Consider the following 18,678-nt stretch of genomic DNA (forward strand, 5'->3'; position numbering starts at 1 on the left):
AACCTCAACTACATCTCATAATGAATAATGTGTAAAATGAGCAAGTTGAGGTGACTAAACTGCCTGGAGTAACCCTGGAATGTAAACTGTCATGGTCAAAACATACAACAGTAGCTAAGATGGGGAGAAGTCTGTCCATAATAAAGTGCTGCTCTGCCTTAACACTAACAACAACATTAATGACATGCATCAATCTCCCATGGCTCAAAGTGGAAGAGAGATTGACTTCCTAATTTCTTATTTTTGTAAGAGGTGCTGAAGGTACAGAGCTGTCTGTTTTAAAATACTAGCACACAGCTCGGACACACATGCATACCCCACAAGACATGCCACCAGAGGTCTCTGCACAGTCCCCAAGTCCAGAACAGACTTTGGGAGGCGCACAGTACTACGTAGAGCCATGACTACGTGAAACTATATTCCACATCAGGTAACTGATGCAAGCATTAGAATCATATTTAAAAAGCAGGTAAAAATACACCTTATGAAACAGAGGGACTGTGTGAAGTAACACAAACAGACACATGCATACACACACACACGATAACATACTCACTATACACACACACATATACATGGACTTTGCATTGTAGATATCTGGTAGTGGACTATGGGCCTGAGGGCACACATTTAGTGTGTTGTGAATTATGTAATGAATGTATTGTAATGTTTTCAAAATTGTTTAACTGCCTTCATTTTGCCGGACCCCAGGAAGAGTAGCTACTGCCTTGGCATCAGCTAATAGGGATCCATAATAAATACCAAAAATATCTTGTGACTTTTGACTGGTACTGTATATTACCCCTAAGGAGACTGAAAAGATTTGGCATGGGTCCCCAGATCCTCAAAAGGTTCTACAGCTGCACCATTGAGAGCATCCTGACTGGTTGCATCACTGCCTGGTATGGCACCTGCAAGGCACTACTGAGGGTAGACTGTACGGCCCAGTACATCACTGGTGCCAAGCTTCCTGCCATCCAGGACCTCTATACCAGTCGGTGTCAGAGGAAGGCTCTAAGAAGACTCCAGCCACCCTAGTCATAGAATGTTCTCTCTGCTACCGCAAGGCAAGCGGTACCGGAGCGCCAAGTGGCTTCAAAACAGCTTCTACTCCCAAAGCCATAAGACTCCTGAACATCTAGTCAAATAGCTACCCAGACTATTCACATTGCCCCCCTCCCCCCCCCACACACCACTGCCACTCTCTGTTGTCATCTATGCATAGTCACTTCAATTATCTCTACCTACATGTACATACTACCTCAACTAACCGGTGCCCCTGCACATTGACTCTGTACCGGCACCCCCCCTGTATATATATATATAATGTGTTTTTTTACTACTCCTCTTTAATTACTTGTTACATTTTATCTCTTATTCCTATCTGTATTTTTTTAAACTGCACTGTCGGTTAGGGGCTCATAAGTAAGCATTTCACTGTAAGGTCTACTACACTTGTTGTATTCGGTGCATGTGACTAATACGATTTGATATTATACTGTATATTATATAGCTCTGGAGGCCTCTAGTGGCCTTCAGGCCATGTTAGCATGAAAAGAGCCATTGAGGGCTTCCACCATTTTAATGTAGTCAACTGGGTGGAATGTCCGACTTTATTGGCTGATCCCTCCTGATAACCCTGTTGGAGTCATGTCCAACCAGGACATCAGGAGGGATCAGCCAATCGTGAAGAAGAAAATGAACTACTTCAAAATGGAGATCGCTGTCAGACCTATATTGGCACATATATTTTTTACTTTTACATTTTTTACATGATTTTTTACTTCTATTTTCAAAGCAAAACACCACAAACTCATGTCGGGGAAAGAAAAAGGGCGAAACTGTCCACCCTCCTTCCTTGCTCCTGCCCTGCCTCTTCCACCAATCCAAATGTTTCTTATGGACAGAAAAGACTTCTGTAAGGGTAATACATAGCAGGTTTTGGAGTATACCCATATTGTGTGAGGTACCAAAGATATTCTAAAATGTTCTTCTTTGTATCCTCCTTTCGTTCCATCCTTCTTTCTGATTGTTTTTCTTGTCATGGTAAGGTATACAGGAGCTCCGTACTTTGCTGCTATCTCTGCATTGAAAGTGGTAAGCACAAAGTAGCTTTCTTGGTCCTGTGTCATTTTCTACTCTGGTGGAGACATTGATATGACGACAAAACCTCTGCTGTATCACTTATAATATATGTAATAATAATATAATAATAATAATAATATATGCCATTTAGCTGCTGTCATGTGTGCATACATTCTACCCCCGGGAGGGGTTACAAGCGCCATGCTCTACCAACTGAGCTACAGAAGACCACTTCCCAGGGGGCCGACGTGTCACACGTATTCTGTGCTAAAGCTGCAGCGACAGTGATCAAATCCTACAGTCCGGAGCTCATAGTTCATCCAGTGCTGTAAGTTCTGCCTAGGAATGGAAACCTATTTGTAAGCGGTGTGCATATAATGGATGTCTTTGTTGATGATAACTGTGTTAATATTATCTATAGGGACAGCCCCAATGCAGTGGAGGAGATAGAGAAATGGCTCCCCAGACTTCACTGCCTGGTGGTGGGCCCGGGGCTGGGCAGAGACGAAATGCTGCTGAAAACCGCCAAGGCACATGGGACACTGAACACACACACACACACACAAACAGTCAATTTTAGTTGACAGTTGACATATTACCAATGTTTTCATGACTCTTTTTTTTCTCTTCAGGAAGTAATTGAGAAGTCCAAAGCAAGAGATATCCCTATAGTTATTGATGCAGTAAGTACTGTACACAAAACATATTTTCACTTTTTTAATAGATTTAGATTTCTTCACAAATATGTGCAGTGATTGTATGTTCCACCGATAGGACGGGCTGTGGCTGGTTGCTCAGCAACCATCAGTCATCCAAGGGTACAAGAAGGGCATCCTCACTCCCAACTACATGGAATTCACCCATTTGTATGAGGCTATGGTGAGTCTGCCAGTTCAGCTCTGTGTGTGTTGTGTGTTTATCATTATCCTACTGTCTGTCTGTCTTTTTCAGCACTATGAGCCTCTGGATAGCAGTGACCATCAGAGGAGTGCCATGGAGCTCAGTGTTGCCATGGGCAACCTGACTGTGGTGCTCAAGGGGGAGGACGACCTTATCACTGACGGCAACAAGGGTTAGTGTCTGTCACGCACAGCTACACTTAGACTAAATGCGACATTCACACAATTTCCTGTAAAGCTCTGACTGTCCTGTGTCTCTGTGACGTCCAGTGATCTTGTGCAGACAGGAGGGCAGCGGGTGTAGGTGTGGGGGACAAGGTGACCTCCTATCTGGCTCTCTGGGAGTGCTGGCACACTGGGCATACACCTCCTCAGCAGACATGACCAAAAGGTACCATATTCATTACCATTATGTGCTTAAACACTGACATGGCCAAAAATAATATAGTTATATGAGAACATTAGAAGGGGCTGCCATTGTTACTTAGTTGGCCTAATTGGACAGTTTATTTGTCATTGCCGTAACTGTAATATGTTCTCCAATCTCTGCCTCAGTGTGAACCCGTCAGTGGTGGCAGCGTTCGGGGCCTGTTCTCTGACCAGACAGTGTAACAGACAGGCCTTTCACAAACATTGGCGAGCCACCACCACAGACATGATCCAGGAGATCAGCTAGGCCTTCAAAAAACTATTTTAGAGCTGAGAACAGTCTACAGGGGTCCAAGATACTCACATACGTACTGTACATACACTTACATACATGCATACATACTGTACATAGACATAACGACACACTCTTCCGTGGGAATCCTGAGAATCCATTCTCTATCTTTACTGTCATCCGGAATAGAATCTTAGTGACAGTATGGCACCGGTGTGGTCTCCTGTTTTTGTCATAAACATCTTTTACATTGTAAATATTAAAATGTTGTTTGAAAGTTAACTTCTTTGTTCTGTCTTCTACCTCCCTCACAGTGTTGCACAGAGTTAGATTATCCAATGTATCAATGATAACTGTCAGCTCAAACAGTGCGAAATGCCTGCGATGGAGAGAAACTTTGTTTACATTTTAAATAATTGTCATTCTGTCATACTGCCACCTGAGGGCGCATACATTGTATTTACGATATGGCGGGTTATCGCCTTCATAACATCAGAGCAAAACTATGGAACTGTATCAAGCTAAGATGTAACATCAACATGTCAGGCATCAACCATTTTCGCAAGATCTGCATAATTGTAAACTAAATGCACTAAAACAATACTTAAAAACAGATTCAAACGTCGTTGCCGAAAAAGTATCTTCACAAAAAAACAAATCGACACATGCCGAGTTTGTTTCACAGGATGCGCATGCGCAAAACACCGGTTTACTTGTTCAACTCAAGTTTACTGTTCTTCACGCTCTAATCAATGCACCGTTAGAATATTCTCCAGTTGGATTGAATACATTGTATGAGCTTCAGTAAGCGGAAAAAAATATAACGTTTCTGGTGAGTAAAAATGGGTCGTTTGCATTGCTTCATTAGCGTGTTCAGACCGTAATCAGTATGAAGGCTGTAACGACGTTACTGCTACTAGCTAATGGTCGCTAGTTCGCTAACACAGCAGGCTCTATAAGAGCCTGAAGCTTCCTCCCGTTAAACGTTAGATAGTGGAACTAGGTTTCATGGATACAGCGAGGGAAAAGGTCACCTTAAACGTAAAAGAGATTGCAAATATGTGTTATTTATTCGCCCAACGTGTACTGTAGAATTGAGTTTCGGATGTTCTGTGTGCCATAATGTTGTAGAAGGATGTTCTGTGTAACATTTTGATTTTTTTTGTGGACAGCTTTGTGTGGACATTGACTGACGAGAATGTTAAATCCGGCTAACGGCGACCCGGTCCACGTCGTTTCAAATTATGTGGAAGAATATTTGGATTTGGTCGAATCACTGCCTTTCGACCTACAGAGGAGTGTGTCGCTTATGAAGGAAATTGATGCGACGTATCAAGGTAAATCTCACGTTTCACCCACTGACCAACTTTGCTAGTTACCTGCTAGGTAACGTTAATCAATATATCCAGTTTACATAACTGCTACTAGTCTGTTAACCTAGCAAGCTGAAGTTACGCTGCTAGTTTATAGCAGTACCTGGGTACTGGCGTCCAGATGCACAATTTGAATAAAAGGTGTCTACTATTCTGTCAAATTAAAACAATATTCGTTTCAAGTTATGTAACTGTATTTAGCTTACTAGAGTAATACACGTTTGTTTAGCTCCATAATAAAACTGCCACTCCATCCACTTTACGCTATCTATGGGCCATGTTTGTTCTGTCTCTTGCATCCTATGGCCTGCCTGCCTCAGATGGCCTGCAAGAGCTGGATGACGTTTATGAGCGCTACAGTCGGGAGTCCGACCCTCTCCAGCGGCATAGACTTCAGCTGGCCATCCAGAGAGCTCTTATCCGCAGCCAGGAGCTGGGAGATGAGAAGATCCAGATTGCTGGGCAGATGGTGGGTGAACGTGGCTGGCTGCCTCTATTATTGTTTATGGACAATTTTTATATAACTTTGAACTTTGCCTTAAAAGCCATTTTAAAGGAAACACTTTTTTGTGAAAATCTGAAAGGAATTTATAACACATTAGATCTGGTAAAAGAAAATGCAAAAGGAAAAAAGTGACATGAAATGCAATAGAAAGGGCATAATGAATTATTCTAGCCCAGGTGCATTTCAGAATTTGCCACTATATAGCAGCACTTTATGTGCAAAGTCTGAGTGATGCAGTGAAGTCTTGCATATCTATTCAAAATGTTGTATCAAGACTGCCCGACTGTGCCTTATTGGTTTATTCATACATTTTCAAGTTCATAATTGTGCACTCTTCTCAAACAATAACATGGTATTATTTCACTCTAATAGCTACTGTAAATTGGACAGTGTAGTTAGATTAACAAGAATTTAAACTTTCTGCCCATATCAGGTATGTCTAAGTCCTAGGAATCTTTTTTGTTTTGTTTCTTACAACCTCATGCTAATCACATCAGCCTACGTTAGCTCAACTGTCCTGTGGACAGGACAAACTTCAGGATCATGATTTTCCAACTTGAAAAGCAATAATATTGATGGATGAGGCTGCAACAAAGCCCATATTGGTCACTCTCCTTGACCAACTTGCAATACCAGTCAAAGGTTTGGACACCTACACATTCAAGGGGTTTTCTTTATTTTTACTATTTTCTACATTGTAGAATAATAGTGAAGACATCTAAACTATGAAATAACACATCTGGAATCATGTAGTAACCAACAAAGTATTAAACCAATCTAAATATATTTGAGATTCTTCAAAGTAGCCCCCTTTGCCTTGATGACAGCTTTGCACATGCTTGGCATTCTCTCAACCAAAATGCTTTTCCAACAGTCTTGAAGGAATTCCCCCACAAGCTGTGCACTTGTTGGCTGCTTTCCTTAACTCTGCGGTCCAATTCACCCCAAACCATCTCAATTGGGTTGAGGTCAGGTGATTGTAGAGGCCAGGTCATCTGATGCAGCAGTCAATCACTCTCCTTGGTCAAATAACCCTTACATAGCCTGGAGGTGTGTTTTGGTCATTGTCCTGTAGAAAAACAGTCCCACTTAGGGCTAAGTGATATGTCAAAAATATTAGAATATGGTATGGTATTTTTAGTTTTTAATAATCAAAGTTCTATGTTTGCTTTGTGAGTAGTGAGTGATCCTAGGGTGGCAACACGTACATTCTAAGTGATTTCAATGAGTCTTTCTCCATTCAGATTGTTTTATACTGTTCAATTAAACTTCAACCAAAACACATTTCAGCACTTATCACTTCTGCATTCCCTGCACCCAGTTGCAGTGGTGGAAAAAGTACCCAATTATCATACTTGAGTAAAAGGAAAATTACACAAGTAAATGGTATTCACCCTGTAAAATACTACTTGAGTAAATGTCTAAAAGTATTTGGTTTTAGATATACTTAAGTACCAAAAGTAAATGTAATTGATAAAATGTACTTAGCTATCAAAGTAAAAGTATAAATCGTTTCAAATTCCTTAACCAGGTGGCACCATTTTCTTGTTTTTATTTACAGATAGCCAGGGGCACCACTCCAACACTCAGATATAATTTACAAACAAAGCATTTGTGTTTGAGTCTGCCAGATCAGAGGCATTAGATGACATGGGATATTCTCTTGACAATTGTGTGAATTAGACCATTTTCCTGTCCTGCTAAGCATTCAAAATGTAACGAGTACTTTTAGGTGTCAGAGAAAATGTATGGAGTAAAAATAATGTACATATACCCCCCAAAAAATACTTAAGTAAAAACACTTTCAAGAAGTACTTTACAACCACTGCTCAATTGAGAATCCCCACACTGCCACATAGGGCTGCATGATATGGGCAAATAATCAAGGACTTTTTTTTAAACCAAATGTTGCAATTGTGATTTGACTTGCGAATTAGAGCAAAACTGTTGGGATCTTGGAAATAGAATGACTATTCTAAATCTATAGTTAGAATATAATAGTGGGCATTTTGAATACAGTGTTTGAGATGGCAACTAATTAAAATGCCAGGGAGGCGTTATTGTGGCAGGGTAGGAACTAAAGTTTTGATAAGTGTTTCCTAGGGGACCCTATGAGCTTTGGCTACGTTGCATGTTTTCTCTTAGCTACTTCATGAAGCTAACATTCTTGCTTTGCATATTCCTCATTGATTTAGAAGATGCTGTTGCACAAACAACATGCTGATTTAGGTCTACACAATCACCTTTATTAGCTAGCTACGTTTGCTCTTACTCAGTAGCTATTAGCATTAGCGGCTAATAATTAGCGTCCCACAAGATTTAGGGCAACTTGCTAAGAAATTGACAAACTAGCTGTTTACTGATGTAAGAAACACAAACTTATAGTGTCATTATAGAACGCTAGTTGATTATTTATAAGCAAAGTGAAAACCGCATTCTTGACTGAACGCAAGTGTCTCGTGTCGTGGTTGATGAAAGTCAAATGCGCTCCTTCAGTGACAGGGGGCGTGTCTGTGTGTGGAACGGAGAACAGGGCGGAGAGATGATTCAAGTAGCGAAGTAAACTATCAAAATTAACATTACTTTCCTCCATGCTTCACTGTGGGAACCACACATGCGGAGATCATCCGTTCACCTACTCTGCATCTCAAACACACAAGGGTTGGAAACAAGAAATCTCAAATTGGCCCAAGCAAGTCTCTTATTGGCATAATTTTAGTAGTTTCTTTGCAGCAAATTGACAGTCTCCTCTGAATAGTTGATGTTGGGATGTCTCTTGAACTCTAAAGGATTTATTTGGGCTGTAATTTCGGAGGCTGGTAACTCAAGTGAACTTATCCTCTGCAGCAGAAGTAACTCTGGGTCTTCCTTTCCTTTGGCGGTCCTCATGAGAGCCAGTTTCATTATAGTGCTTGATGGTTTTTGCGACTGTACTTGAAGAAACTTGAAAAGTTGACATTTTCCGCATTGACTAACCTTCATGTCTTAAAGTAATGATGGACTGTCGTTTCTCTTTGCTTATTTGAGCTGTTCTTGGTCTTTAGCCATATTTGGAAATCTTCTGTGTAACAACCCTATCTTGTCGCAACAACTCATTGGATCAAATTAACTAACAAGGCACACCTGTTAATTGAAATTCATTCCAGTTAACTACCTCATTAACCTTGTTGAGAGGTTGCCAATATTGTCCAAAGCAAAGGGTGGCTACTTTGAAGAATCTAAAATATATTTTGATGTAAAAATAAAAAATAGGTTACTACATGATTCCATGTGTTATTTCATAGTTTGTCTTATTCTACAATGTAAAAAAAAAAAAAAAACTGGAATGAGTGGGTTATCCAAACTTTTGACTGGTACTGCATGTCACCTCACTGATCAAAACCCACAGTGTGTAAAATATATATATATATATACTCACTCTGTACTGTTCCAGGTGGAGTTGGTGGAGAACTGTAGCAGACAGGTGGACTGGCATTCTGAGCTCCTCCACACCTCCAAGGAGAACCCTGATACCCATGTACCCACATCAACTGCCATGACAACGACCGCAGCCTCCATAGCACCGTCGGCAGAAACAACAACTCCGGGCAAAGCTGGTCACCATGACAAGAGGCGTGACGAGGTGACACCGTGCTCAGTCGGCGGGGGGGACAAGTCTGGCGGGAAACGGTCACGGCGGCAGAAAAGCGGAGAGAATTGGGAGAGCTGTGGAAGCATGGGTTATGTGGATGAGGTGGCCATGGGGGTTCCCAGAGAGAAGAGGGCCAAAATGTTGTCGTCCAAGAAGAAGAAGAGGTCAAAGGGCAAGTCAGAGAGGGAGGTGTCACCCCTAGACCTGCCCATCGACCCAGATGAGCCCACTTACTGCCTGTGTGAACAGGTATCCTACGGTGAGATGATTGGCTGTGATAACAACGAGTGTCTCATCGAGTGGTTCCACTTCTCCTGTGTGGCGCTACATCACAAGCCCAAGGGGAAGTGGTTCTGCCCCAAATGCAGGGGCGAGAATGAGAAGACAATGGACAAGGCCCTAGAGAGGGCGAAGAAGGAAAGGACCTACAACAGGTAGCTTCTCTACCTAGCCCAGCGGACATTGTCATGTTAGGCTAGTTTTTTTCTACACCCAATGCTGTTTGAAAATGAATTGGAAAGAGGGACTTATTTTAGTAAATGCTGTACTGGAAGATGGACATCCTGGTTCACGAGAGATTATTTTTATCAAATGGCCACACCAATGATTGACGTTGCTGTATCATGCATGCAACCTTAATGCTCTTCTGAACAAATAAAAAATTAATCGACATCTGAACTTCCTGTTGTCTTTGTATCTGAGATGTGACTGCCCTTTGCTTGAAGAGCCAATACTGCCCTAGCAAAATGCATTGAAGTGCCATTACTGCCCTAGCAAAATGCATTGAAGAGCCATTACTGCCCTAGCAAAATGCATTGAAGACACTTAATCATCTCTTAAGTTGGAAATGTTTTATCGAGTGCATGGCATCAAATCCCCTTGGCAATGGGCCTGTCTGTGTTCATGAGGATAAGAGTGTCTGCTAAATGACTTAAATGTAAATGAGGACTTTCACTTGACACCAGTAAGGTTAATTAAATGTATCTAGTCTAACTACAGTATTAAAAGTATTTATGAAAGCCAATTTTACATCATATAGAAATCTAGCCTAAAATCCTTACCAAGGGGTTCTGCAAATGACATCCCCCTCTGCTCTTTGCATACTGCCAGTCAAATAGCAAAGCAAGAACTCGTGTTATTTGGTGTTGTATGTACACAATCACTCCACGCGGTTCTGCAATTGTGATTGGTTTTAGATGTGGAGTTCTCATTAAGGTTTGCTTCAATAGTGTTCCATGAACTTTGAAGCTGGTTTCACAGATCACTGATATCACATTATTTGCCACAAAGCTAAATATAGAATGGCTTGATGAATACTGTAGGGAGCACATGGTTTACTGTCAGTATCCAAGAGAAACAGTACTACGGTCAAAGTAAAGGTAGTTTTGCCTTTATTTACAAGTGCTGGAAAAAAATGACATGAACAACCAGTGCAAAATCTGTACATAAATCCAGATGTATGTTTTCCTATATACATTGAGGGTACTGAACAACATGAATGCACTCACTGTCATGCATGTAACAGAGCTCACAACACAGCAAAGACATGGGTTAAGCTTGTGGGTCTGATTCTCAATCAGGGTGTTTAGGATGAACACGGGCAGCAATTGTCCAAAGAAAGGTAGAGCTTGATAGCTCAGATGCTGCTTTGTAAAATTAGCTTGATATAAAGTAAGGGGAGCACACCAAAGAAGGAACCTACAAGCTAGGTTATCATAATTGATATTTCTTCCAAACTTTAAACAAATTAGTCCAACTCATTTGTTTCAGTGAAGGGATGAGGCAAGGTAATTGATATCCAAAAATGTTCCTCAAATGAAGAGCGTAGTGGCAAAGGCGAGATTCAGCACATACGTCCCGATAGGCCAAAACATGAGGGGAAAATACAAAAAAATAAAATAACAATCACTCCAAGCGTGTCAGAAAAAAAGAGGTTCTACAAGGGAAGGGAGAGGTAAAGTGCATAAAAGCTTAAAAAGAAAAACTAAATGAAGATGTACTCCACTAGAACTCGAGTCACACACAGCGCAGTGCTGGGGACAGAGGAGGACCGAAGGGAGAGGGTCTGGTCAACTGTCCCTCCAGCTTTGTTCTACAATGGCCGACACACGCTTCTCGTACTCCCTCTTGTTTTCCTGGTAAAGCTGGGCCGCCTGACTGTTGGCTGGACTGTTGGGGTTTGGTTCGTCTAGCAGGGACTGGGAGGAGGGAAGGGAGAGAGGGGTGATAGGCCAACAGAGTAAATGAGACAGGCATTCTACAGCACACAGAGTTTGGCATAACAGTAGTGCACCATGGCACTTCAGTATGGGAAGTCTAAGGGCTGTTGTGGCTTATCTCTGCTCCGTCGAAGTAGGACTAAATGTTGACAGGAGGATGCATGGAAAACATGATAAATGTGTCTACCTGGATTGAGGTAAGAATGGATGATACGTCATAGGTTGGACTCCATCGATTCTGTAGAATGTCCAGACATATACTCCCATCTGCATACACTGTAAATAAAATGGAAGGGTAAAAATAGTGTTAATCTTTGTAGGCAATACTAATCATTATCGGAATGTTTTGCTACTTTCGTTGTGACAACATACCATTTGGATGAAACATCTTTGACACAAATCGCACTGTGGGGGGTTTGTTGGGGTATTCTTCTGTGAACTCAACAGTGAGCTTAAATGTTCCTGGAACATATAAAAGATGGAGGGAAATATGAATTAGAACCACGGCTAATATCACGCAACCAAGAATGTTAGAAAACATGTTTTTGCAATTACAGCTGTTGCATTATCTGCAATACCTCTGTTAGATAAAACAGGGAGTTGATGATTGACTGCTCTAGCCTACTTCATGTGGAATTTATCAAATCAACAATTATGTCACACAAACCTTAACTGCACAGAGTATGCAAATAGAAAGAATGGGGTGTACAGTGCTGTACTCACCATCCTCAAAAGGTGTCCCTTCTGGGCTGTAAAGGGAAATAAATACGTTAAGTATGTGTGTGCATGAAATATTAATGTGTCAGTTCCCCATAAATAAGTTATACAGATGAAGGAACATTACAATGAGCAGATAATTCACATAATTGTTGGTATCATTGGCCTAAAAAGGTCTTGACATGAGCTGGCTCTCACAAAATGACCAATAACTAGCAAAGGCTGTTTCAGAACCCAAACTCAGCAATATTTGCTGATGGAGCATGGTGTTACATAGTCCTTTACCATGACTCTCACCCAGTTCCATGATATTACACATAAGAGTCATTGGAAGAAAGCGTCTTCTGTACAGGGGAGTTTTGTTAAGAGCCCTGACGCTAGGTCTGAACATTAACATGCATCACTTGTGGTATCATTTTGGGAGCATAAGGACTATCTTTCATATCTGCGAGTAAAACACAAATAGAAACACACCTTTCTAGGGTTAGAGTTCCCACACCGCCATAGCTCCATGTTAGAGCCTGTGTTTACTTAAGACAGAGCGACAACTTGTGGTACTTAGCTCTTTAGCATGCGCGGAACACCTGTGTATAACGAAAGGCAGCCAGAAACGTGTTGTCACTGAAAAATACTGTCGGCTGCAACTGTGATAAAACCGGTTAAAACAGTATTATTATTATTTTTATTTTTTGCATTTGTGTTAATACTTGTGATATGAACGTAAAGGGCTTCATATTTATTGAACTCGATTCAGTTGACTCGATTCACGTTTAAAAATGGAGTATTTGGCTGTTCTCGGCCAGTCTACTGTTACCTCTGAAATGAACACACGGTCCTTGGATCTTAAGGATTGAAGGTAATCGCTAGGCTCCTTATGAGTAGATATTTTGCTAGGTGTTAATGTAATATTTGTACTGAACATCTGTGACAGAGAACAGTCTGAATGTGCACATTGGACCGGTTGCGCTTTATCGTCTTACCCGAATATGACTGCATTCCACACCATGATGTTGTTTTCGGAAGGGGCACCACTGACACCAGCCGGAGGGTCTTCTTGTAGCCTATGGGGGTCCGAGGAAAAACAACTTCCACGTTTCAAATGACTTGCTACCTAACTTAAGCAACTGTTAGCCCTATTTTCAAACTGATAGCTCTAGTATATTATAACATTACTGAATTAGTGTACTCTTAATTTACTTGCAATATTATCAACCAACGCAGAAACCCGAGATTAGTGTTTAGCTAAAAGTCAGTCGTATTCATAAACGTTATGCATGGTTTGATATGAAGTTCAAGAATGTCGCAAAAAAAATATCCCTCGAAATATTAAACACAACCTGAGTAATTGTATGACGTCTAGTTAATTTAACTCCGGTTCGTTTGCGAGTTAACTACGGTGACTCGCCTTGGAGAGAGCGAGTTGTTTTCTTAGCTAGCCGAGTAACATTAGCTGGCTAGTCAAGTCTTGTAAGCAAACTAGCTTGCTGACGAAATAAGTCGCTAATGTTTTAGGGTCGACTTTAGCGGCAGACTGTTGTGTAAAGCATCCGCTTTTTTCAAAGGCAACATAGCAAATTTGTTAAACTAAATAAAACACCAAATATCAAATAGACGGATGGATGACTTGGTCGCGTTAGCAAGCTAGCCAAGTACCCTTAGCTGACAAGCTAGCTTCAGGCATATCATTAACACCACCAGTGGAAAATGTTCAACTCACCGCTTAAAATCTCTCATCAGTCGTCTTCTTGCAGGAGTAGACATCGTAAACGAAATATATAAAGGTAATACAAATAAATGTACTGTTTTGTTTACACTAAATGTATTTTTAATATAGCTAACTGGTTAATGTTGTTTACAACAACATTCAGTTCCTTTTTCGCTGTCGCCTCTGAAATCCTATCCTCCTACCCTAGCCGCTAGTGCGTGGTTTATTAGGCGATACCACTTCAGCAAATAGGCGACGTATTTTGTGTATTCTTCTTAAGTAAAACGATACATTAGATAATTTAGCTTTTAATGTATTTTCCCTTGAATGTGTTACTTCTTCCTTAAGTGTGTGAATTGAATGGCGTATGATGTATCAAAAAACAATGTTTAATACGTGTCCAATTACATAGTCTCACCCTATTTTTCTTTTTTGTCCTTTGGCTCTGAGATCGTGTTTGACGGGGGGCGTGGTTACAATGACGTGGTGTTTGTACAGTGAGGTCAATAAATGTCCAGCGATCAAGGTCGGCCAGGCCTGGGTGACAGCTGACAAACGGGTGTTGGCACACGTGAATAGTATATGGAAAGATCAGTCGTCTTCTTTCCGGAGTAGACATCGTAAACTAACAATGTAAAGGTATTACAAATAAATGTACTGTTTTGTTCCAGGCTGTATCACAACCGGCCGTGCTGGGGAGTCCCATAGGGCGGCGCACAATTGGCCCAGCATCGTCCGGGTTTGGCCGGTGTAGGCCATCATTGTAAATACGAATTTGTTCTTGACTTGCCTAGTTACATTTAAAGGCAAGTTAGTGCTTGGCAAATGAGTAAATCGCTTCATGCATCCAACTATTCGGTAGCAGTTCAGTACAACATATTATAGCTGCCTGCATATTGTTGCATTCTGTTATGCAATCTTACCTGTATTCTTTCTATCCTGTGGTGTGTGATCATAAGTTCTGAACATGTCAGGAGAATCATACTAGTACCAATGGAATTATACTGAACAAAATAAACTCAACATGCAACAATATCCATCTTTTGTCACACAAAAAAGGGGGTGTGGATCAGAAAACCAGTCAGTATATGATGTTTTATTTATTTGATTTAACCTTTATTTAACCAAGTAGGCTAGTTGAGAACAAGTTCTCATTTGCAACTGCGACCTGATAAAGCGTAGCAATTCGACACATACAACAACACAGAGTTACACATGGAATAAACAAAACATACAGTCAATAATACAGTAGAACAAAAGAAAACAAAAAATCTATATACAGTGAGTGCAAATGAGGTAAGTTAAGGAAATAAATAGGCCATGGTGGCGAAGTAATTACAATATAGTAATTAAACACTGGAATGGTAGATTGGCAGAAGATGAATGTGCAGGTAGTGATACTGGGGAGCAAAATAAATAAATAAATACCAGTATGGGGATGAGGTAGGTGGATAGATGGGCTGTTTACAGATGGGCTATGTACAGGTGCAGTGATCTGTAAGCTGCTCTGACAGCTGGTGAGGGAGATGTGAGTCTCCAGCTTCAGAGAGTTTTGCAATTCGTTCCAGTCATGGGCAGCAGAGAACTGGAAGGAAAGATGACCAAAGGAGGAATTGGCTTTGGGGGTGACCAGTGAGATATATCTGCTGGAGCGCGTGCTACGAGTGGGTGCTGCTATGGTGACCAGTGAGCTGAGATAAGGCGGGGCTTTACCTAGCAGAGACTTGTAGATGACCTGTAGCCAGTGGATCTGGCGACGAGTATGAAGCGAGGGCCAACCAACGAGAGCGTACAGGTCACAATGGTGGGTAGTGTATGGGGCTTTGGTGACAAAACGGATGGCACTGTGATAGACTGCATCCAGTTTGTTGAGTAGAGTGTTGGAGGCTATTTTATAGATGAAGTCAAGGATCAGTAGGATGGTCAGTTTGGCAACATGAGTGAAGGATGCTTTGTTGCGATATAGGAAGCTGATTCTAAATTACATTTTGGATTGGAGATGCTTAATGTGAGTCTGGAAGGAGAGTTTACAGTCTAACCAGACACCCAGGTATTTGTAGTTGTCCACGTATTGAAACATGTCCTTTGCATCGAGTTGGTCAGGCTGTTGATTGTGGCCTGTGGAATGTTGTCCCACTCATCTTCAATGGCTGTGTGAAGTTGTCGTACATGCAGGCCATGGAAGAACTGGGACATTTTCAGCTTCCAGGAATTGTTTACAGATCCTTGCGACATGGGGGCGTGCATTGTCATGCTAAAACATGAGATGATGGCGGTGGATGAATGGCACGACAATAGGACTCAGGGTCTCATCACAGTATCTTTGTACATTCAAAATGTCATCGATAAAATACAATTGTGTTTATTGTCTGTAGCTTATGCCTGCCCATACCATAACCCCACGCCACCATGGGGCACTCTGTTCACAACATTGACTTTAGAAAACCACTCGCCCGCACAACGCCATACACATGGTCTGCAGTTGTGTTCCGGTTGGACGTACTGCCAAATTCTCTACAACAAAGTTGGTGGCTTATGTTAGAGAAATGAAAATTCAATTCTCTGGCAACAGCTCTGGTGGACGTTCCTGCAGTCAGCATGCCATTTGTACGCGCCCTCAAAACTTGAGACATCTGTGTCATTGTGTTGTGACAAAACTGCACATTTTAGTGGCCTTTTATTGTCCCCAGCACAAGGTGCAGCTGTGTAATGATCACATCCTAAAGATTGGAACGCGGCCGCGGTCATCCATCCCCCCGCCCCCCCCTTCAAAGGGGGAGACACTCTAGACCCAAACTGTTACAGACCTATATCTATCCTACCCTGCCTTTCTAAGGTCTTTGAAAGCCAAGTGAACAAACAGATCACCGACCATTTCGAATCCCGACGTACCTTCACACTATGCAATCTGGTTTCCGAGCTGGTCACGGGTGTACCTCAGCCACGCTCAAGGTCCTCAACGATATCATAACCGCCATCGATAAAAGACTGTAATGTGCAGCCATCTCCATCACCTGGCCAAGGGTTTTGACTCTGTCAATCACCGCATTCTTATCGGCAGACTCAACAGCCTTGGTTTCTCTAATGACTGCCTCACCTGATTCACCAACTACTTCTCTGACCGAGTTCAGTGTCAAATTGGAGGGCCTGATGTCCGGACCTCTGGCAGTCTCTATGGGGGTGCCACAGGTTTCAGTTCTCGGGCCGACTCTTTTTCCTTATATATCAATGATGTCGCTCTTGCAGCGGGTGATTCTTTGATCCATCTCTACGCAGGTGACACCATTCTGTATACATCTGGCCCTTCTTTGGGCACTGGGTTAACAAACCTCCAAACGAGCTTCAACGCCATACAACACTCCTTCCATGGCCTCCAACTGCTCTTAAATGCTAGTAAAACGAAATGTATGCTCTTCAACCGATTGCTGCCCGCACCTGCCCGCCCGTCCAGCATCACTACTCTGGACGGTTCTGACTTAGAATATGTGGACAACTACAAATACCTAGGTGTCTGGTTAGACTGTAAACTCTCCTTCCAGACTCACATTAAGCATCTCCAATCCAAAGTTAAATCTAGAATCAGCTTACTATTTCGCAATAAAGCCTCCTTCACTCATGCTGCCAAACATACCCTCGTAAAACTGACTATCCTACCGATCCTCGACTTCGGCGATGTCATTTACAAAATAACCTCCAACATTCTACTCAGCAAATTGGATGTAGTCTATCACAGTGCCATCCGTTTGTCACCAAACCCCATATACTACCCACCACTGTGACCTGTATGCTCTCGTTGGCTGGTCCTCGCTACATATTCGTCGCCAAACCCACTGGCTCCAGGTCATCTAGAAGTCCTTGCTAGGTAAAGCTCCGCCTTATCTCAGCTCACTGGTCACCATAGCAACACCCACCTGTAGCACGAGCTCCAGCAGGTATATTTCACTGGTCGTCCCCAAAGCCAACATCTACTTTGACCTCCTTTCCTTCCAGTTCTCTGCTGCCAATGACTGGAACAAAAATCTCTGAAGTTACTGAGGGAGACTTATCTCCCTCACTAACTTTAAGCGTCAGCTGTCAGAGCAGCTTACAGAGCTGCAGCTGTACACAGCCCATCTGTAAATAGCCCATCCAACCAACTACCTACCTCATCCCCATATTTGTTTTGTTTTTCTGCTCTTTTGCACACCAGTATTTCTACCTGCATATCCTATTCTGCACATATCACTCCAGTGTAAATTGCTAAATTGTAATTACTTCGCCACTATTGGCCTATTTATTGCCTTGCCTCCTTACTTCATTTGCACACACTGTTTACAGATTTTACTATTGTATTATTAACTGTACGATTGTTTATTCCATGTGTAACTCTGTTGTTTTTGTCGCACTGCTTTGCATTATCTTGGCCAGGTCGCAGTTGTAAATGAGAACTTATTCTCAACTGGCCTACCTGGTTAAATAAAGGTGAAATAAAAATGTTTAATAAATTAATAAAAATGCTATTTAATCAGCTTCTTGATATACCACACCTGTCAGGTGGATGGATTATCTTGGCAAAGGAGAAATGCTCACTAGCAGGGATGTAAACACATTTTTGCACAAAATCTGAGAGCAATGTTTTTGGTCCATATGCAATATTTCTGGGATCTTTTATTTCATCTCATGAAATATGGGACCAACACTTTACAACACTGTTTATATTTTGGTTCAGTGTACATATAAAAGAGATGTCGATTTGTCCCATTATGGAGGCCTAGACCACACTGCGCATGTCAGCCAGGACACACCTGCACAGGGACAGAGCATAAATCCATTGCCTAAAGTGTTCCCGTGCAGTTGCCAGGCACCTGGGTGGTCAATGGTGTTGAATAACACTCACTATGCAA

General features: G+C 41.8%; 3 protein-coding genes and 1 pseudogene across 5 annotated transcripts in view; 3 read left to right on the forward strand and 1 right to left on the reverse strand.

The window, feature by feature from the left end:
- LOC124044151 (cystathionine beta-synthase-like) overlaps nucleotides 1-18,678 on the forward strand; it is an 882,911-nt gene that overhangs the window by 374,950 nt on the left and 489,283 nt on the right. The gene's annotated exons all lie outside the window — the stretch shown is intronic.
- LOC124042631 lies at nucleotides 2,287-3,681 on the forward strand (annotated as a pseudogene).
- Nucleotides 4,316-9,826, forward strand: LOC124044158 (inhibitor of growth protein 1-like). Of its 2 annotated transcripts, none has more exons than XM_046363656.1 (4): nucleotides 4,316-4,477; nucleotides 4,818-4,982; nucleotides 5,339-5,487; nucleotides 8,957-9,826. In XM_046363656.1, the coding sequence occupies exons 2-4, from the start codon at nucleotides 4,844-4,846 to the stop codon at nucleotides 9,590-9,592; spliced, it is 924 nt and encodes a 307-aa protein (XP_046219612.1). In that variant the 5' UTR covers nucleotides 4,316-4,477; nucleotides 4,818-4,843; the 3' UTR covers nucleotides 9,593-9,826. The 2 variants fall into 2 exon arrangements, with proteins under 2 accessions (XP_046219612.1, XP_046219613.1); XM_046363657.1 differs by lacking the exon at nucleotides 4,316-4,477 and adding an exon at nucleotides 4,545-4,686.
- LOC124044165 (ubiquitin-conjugating enzyme E2 A-like) lies at nucleotides 10,529-14,137 on the reverse strand. 2 transcript variants are annotated; one of them, XM_046363666.1, is made up of 6 exons: nucleotides 13,808-14,131; nucleotides 13,071-13,151; nucleotides 12,097-12,122; nucleotides 11,746-11,835; nucleotides 11,561-11,649; nucleotides 10,529-11,352 (listed from the first exon to the last, which is right to left on the reverse strand). In XM_046363666.1, exons 1-6 carry the CDS (start codon nucleotides 13,849-13,851, stop codon nucleotides 11,224-11,226), a joined length of 459 nt encoding a protein of 152 aa, XP_046219622.1. In that variant the 5' UTR covers nucleotides 13,852-14,131; the 3' UTR covers nucleotides 10,529-11,223. The 2 variants fall into 2 exon arrangements, with proteins under 2 accessions (XP_046219622.1, XP_046219623.1); XM_046363667.1 differs by lacking the exon at nucleotides 13,071-13,151 and having other exon boundaries at nucleotides 13,808-14,137.

This window comes from Oncorhynchus gorbuscha, linkage group LG09, assembly GCF_021184085.1.
Source record: "Oncorhynchus gorbuscha isolate QuinsamMale2020 ecotype Even-year linkage group LG09, OgorEven_v1.0, whole genome shotgun sequence".
In the NCBI taxonomy this organism is placed as follows: Eukaryota; Metazoa; Chordata; class Actinopteri; order Salmoniformes; family Salmonidae; genus Oncorhynchus; species Oncorhynchus gorbuscha.